Consider the following 4281-nt stretch of genomic DNA (forward strand, 5'->3'; position numbering starts at 1 on the left):
ATGTTCTAGATTCCCCCTTTCACAGGTCACACTAATAGAGCATATTTTATATGCAATGTTGATTATGTTTAACTCTTTCAGACTGCAGACTAGAGTTGTTGCTCATCATTTAAGGGAATTTGGATGGCTTATTTCAGAAATCCCTATTCATGTGGCAGGGTTGGAGGGAAATGAATTGTTTTTTTATGAATATGATGATTTTTGAATCTGTGTACTGTAGTTAAGAAGGTTATGTAAGAGTGACACAGAGAAAGAAAATTTAAGCTAATAGATTAAGAAAATCAGGATATGGAAATATCTCAAGAGATTACAAGGGTTCCTTTCTATTTCTGCTCTCAATTGTGTGAACAAAAAAGACCTTCTTATGTGGAATGGTTTTATGCAATCTTTTTATTTATTTAATAGGGATTTTTATAACAGATATTATTTTCCATTTCATAATAAGATGGCATTATTATTATTATAGGTCTAAAGGAACAGGTTAAAGAAAGGGATGGTCATAGGCTGGACAATGTGAGTCAGCTCCAGCTACATCTTCCCTTATGAAAGATAATGTTCTATCTGTTTTGCTTCAACAACCATTTGGTTGCCTGACTTTAGGCAGATATTGTTGAATAATGAAATGGTATTTACTGCTTAGTGTCATTGATCAACAGCATTGGTTTACTTTAATACTAAACTCATGCCTAAGGACAGCATGTACAGTTTAATCAGAATCAATCCTATTTTTCAAATATTAGAAGCCAGTAAAAAGCTTTGCTATTTTAGTTTTTTTTTTTAAGAATGCAGTATATACTTAAGATTTTTTCTATGTCCACATTTTCTTCTTGATAACTCTACACTTGCATATTAATGATATGGGATGACTAGTTTCCATGATTAAAGTAACAATTCCAATAGTGGAATTACAGTAGCTGCTACCTAAGTTACAGATGCTTTAAATAAGACATATTCTGAGATCTTAATCTTTAAAAAACACAGATTTTGGTCAAGAAATATTATCTTAGTTTTGCTAGCCTCATTCACTCAAACACTTAACCCCCCCCCAAAAAAATCTATGCCTAAACTGTATTAAAGACTGAATTAGGCTTCTCTAGCTCCTCCTCCCAGGAAACTACTAATCAAAGAGTAGGGCTTTTGCTTAGCCTTCTTGTTGACTTTTTAAGCAGGTTGTCCTTCAGAAATGGAGAGGGAGGTATTCTATCTGCAGTCTGAAGTGGTACAGTCCAAACTTCCTTCACCTATTTATATGTTTCTCATATCAAATATTTATTTGTAGCAAAACAAATCATCCTGGAAAGCATGCCTTGTTGCTATGAAATAATGCTAGATACTAAATAACATTGTTATTACATGGATCATATGAGAAGTGCTCTTAGGAAAAAATGCACTTCTTCAAACTTCTTGCAAGAATAAAAATACTTGTATATATTAGACTAATTGACTATTTGTGTTCTGGGTTGTGTTGGATTTGTTTATCATTATCCATGGCCTAAGGCTTTAATTCTGTGGTCAGCTCCTTGCATGTGCATCCCACTGAAATCAGCTATAATTAAAGTGCATACAACCGATGCCAGGTTTGTATCCCATCGTTTAGGGATTTTAAATCAAAGCTCCCTATAGGAGTTAAGGCTATTTTGTGCTACCCTTTAGAAAGACATAGATGCATATAGCCATATTTAAAAGCAACAGGTAGTTAGGTTTTGAGGTAGAAGGCTCTGACTTTCTGATTCCAGAGCCACTCCTTGCAGCCTGAATTGTTTCATAGTACAGAAAGCCGATACTTGAAAATGAAAATATTCTAGACATTACTTTTATTTTAAGAAGATCAGGCTGTACTATGTATATTATATTTCATGGATCTCCTTTACAGTTTCACTGAGTTTCCATGGGTGCTATTCAGTTGAGATTACTACACCTGCCATTGCGAACAGAAGCCAATTAGCTATAAACCCTCAGTAAGTGCTGTACAGTGCTATAATTACAATAATAATGGCATGTTAGCCATTTTTGCACAAATATGATCAGATGTTCAGTTTACTTTTCCTTGGGATTTAATAATGTCATTTAACAATACTGGTTTTCCAATCACAATAAATTAGTTGTCCTGATATAACCCTGGCTGCATGGCCAGTGAGTCTCCTATGGGGATATGATTCTCCATCCCCATCAATAGATGTACCTATTAAAGCTTGATAATATCTAGCATCAAGTATAATGGATGCATATCAATGTGTGGTTCTTCCATGTTTGATTGAAATATAATGTTTGTTCTCAATACCTTGGGAGATGAAAAAAAAATTACATCTGAAAGAGACTATGATGCTTTTGCTTCCCAAGATAAAAAGACCCCAGATGCAACCCGAACATGAAACAATATCTTAGAAGCCAGCAACTGTCAACCTGGTGACCTCCATATGTGCTGGTAATGCAGCTTTAAGTGGGGATTCTGGGAGATGCACTCTCCACATAACTAAAGGGTGGAAAAGGCTGTTACAAGCAAAATTCAAGGAATCCCCATGGTCTGTAACCACAATGGAAGGGTAGCTTGTAGTGTAGACTAGAAAAGAGCACTGGGCAGAAGATCAACATTGACTTTTTTTAGTTGCCTCTTCTTTATTATTTTTTTCAGTAGTCTGATTTGATATTGCAAACACCTTCACAACATACAAAAAAGAAACAAAAAAATCCCATATTTGTTTCTCCAGAACATATATGTCAATGGCAGGGAGAAGGGTCTCTCCTATTTTCAAACCATGTGGGAATTTTAAACTTAAAAAAAAAAAAACGTCAACAGGAAAACTATGACAACAGCACCTTGACATTATTTTAATTCCAACGCTACCAGAATTTAAAAGCAGTTAACAGATATAATACTAACAGGAATAAAGATACTTACTGTCTAAAATGTAAACGGAATGTTTTGGTTCAATTTTTTTTTTTGGAGAAAGAGGACAGTTTATCATCAATTCACAATTGAAGCAGCATGCAATTTTATTTTTTTAATTTTTTTTAAGTTTTCAATTCTTGGCAACGGCAACAAATCACAATGTTAGAGGAATGTAATGCAATTTTGTTTGTTTTCAAAGTTGTGCGCAAATGGATTTTTTTTTCCTTTTGTTCCCTTTTAGGTAATGGACATGTTCAATAAATAGATTGTGGAACCACGGTACTGTATAAACTTCCTTTATACATGCAGTCCATAAAATTATTTTCTTTCTTACTGAATAATTTACCCTGTTATGTATATATACAAATAGATAATTTTTGTCTCAATATAATCTATCCAACATGAATCCACTATCTTCCCCTTTTTATGGTCAGTGTACAAACACAGGAAGTGTCTATTCTTATAAAGCGCCATCCAACTCTCTTTTTGTTATCCATGGTGAGAGCGCGGACGTAAGACTGAGTAGTTCGGCACTGGGAATTCCAGTACCTCTTGTCTATGCCCCTACAGCCTTCTTTTGCATAACCCTTCGCGCTGCACTTGGTCTCATAAAAATATTGCTTCAGTTGGCCTTTGGGCACTGGGACTTTTTCCAGGACTGTAACCGTTGCTCCGGACATGTCTACTGCAGTCTTTTTTTCAGCTGCTGTCACCCACTCACTAGTACTGTCACACACGCTCAGCTCCCCACGACGAGCAGGGTCAGAATGGCGCCGGACCCTCATGGACATGTTTGCAGCATCCAAGTAGTTTTTATACTCCTCAAGCAGGAAAAGCAGAGGAGGCTCCAAAGGCACTTGACTGCTTAGCATCACTCGTGATGAGTACAAGTCTGCATCCTTGTTTTCCTTGCTGGGCTGAATGACCTGCTGTTCATCCAGGAGCTCCTCAATGACGTGTTCAAAAGTGTCTGCCAAAGATGTTAATCCTCTGGTGGCATCATTGGGCCCACTGAGGGTCTCCAGATTTCCCTGTGTCCGAAGACCAGGATAAGCCAAGCTGCCTTGTCCTCTGATACTAACTTCCTTCATGGGGGCAGCTTTCATGCAACTCAAGTATGAAATAACCATAGTAAGGAAAAGGATGGTCATCACTCTTTTCACTTGGTGGAACTGTTCAAGAGAAGAAAAAAGAAATGGAAAATAAATTGAAAACAAATACATTTTTTTTTTTAAAAAAAAAGCGTGAGCGACAAAGATATACATCAGTTGTTTACTTTTCACAATAGTTGGAAAAAGCTAGACATTTATTCATCTTTCTATGATCTGGTACTTTCAAGATGGATTGGGACAGCAACTCTCAGAATTGCAACTCATCACAGAATGTTCACT

At 36.3% G+C, this 4281-nt stretch overlaps 1 protein-coding gene across 1 annotated transcript; it reads right to left on the reverse strand.

Moving 5' to 3' along the window:
• Positions 1 to 3173: 3173 nt before the first annotated feature.
• Positions 3174 to 4056, reverse strand: BDNF (brain derived neurotrophic factor). The gene has a single exon (XM_015815390.1). The coding sequence runs from the start codon at positions 4039 to 4041 to the stop codon at positions 3301 to 3303; it is 741 nt and encodes a 246-aa protein (XP_015670876.1). The 5' UTR covers positions 4042 to 4056; the 3' UTR covers positions 3174 to 3300.
• Between the last annotated feature and the right edge of the window lie 225 nt (positions 4057 to 4281).

This window comes from Protobothrops mucrosquamatus, unplaced genomic scaffold, assembly GCF_001527695.2.
Source record: "Protobothrops mucrosquamatus isolate PMUCROS unplaced genomic scaffold, P.Mucros_1.0 scaffold340, whole genome shotgun sequence".
Classification (NCBI taxonomy): Eukaryota; Metazoa; Chordata; class Lepidosauria; order Squamata; family Viperidae; genus Protobothrops; species Protobothrops mucrosquamatus.

Coding starts and splice junctions, on each gene's coding strand:
- BDNF (XM_015815390.1), bottom strand. CDS start 4,041: ATGACCATCCTTTTCCTTACTATGGTTATTTCATACTTGAGTTGCATG.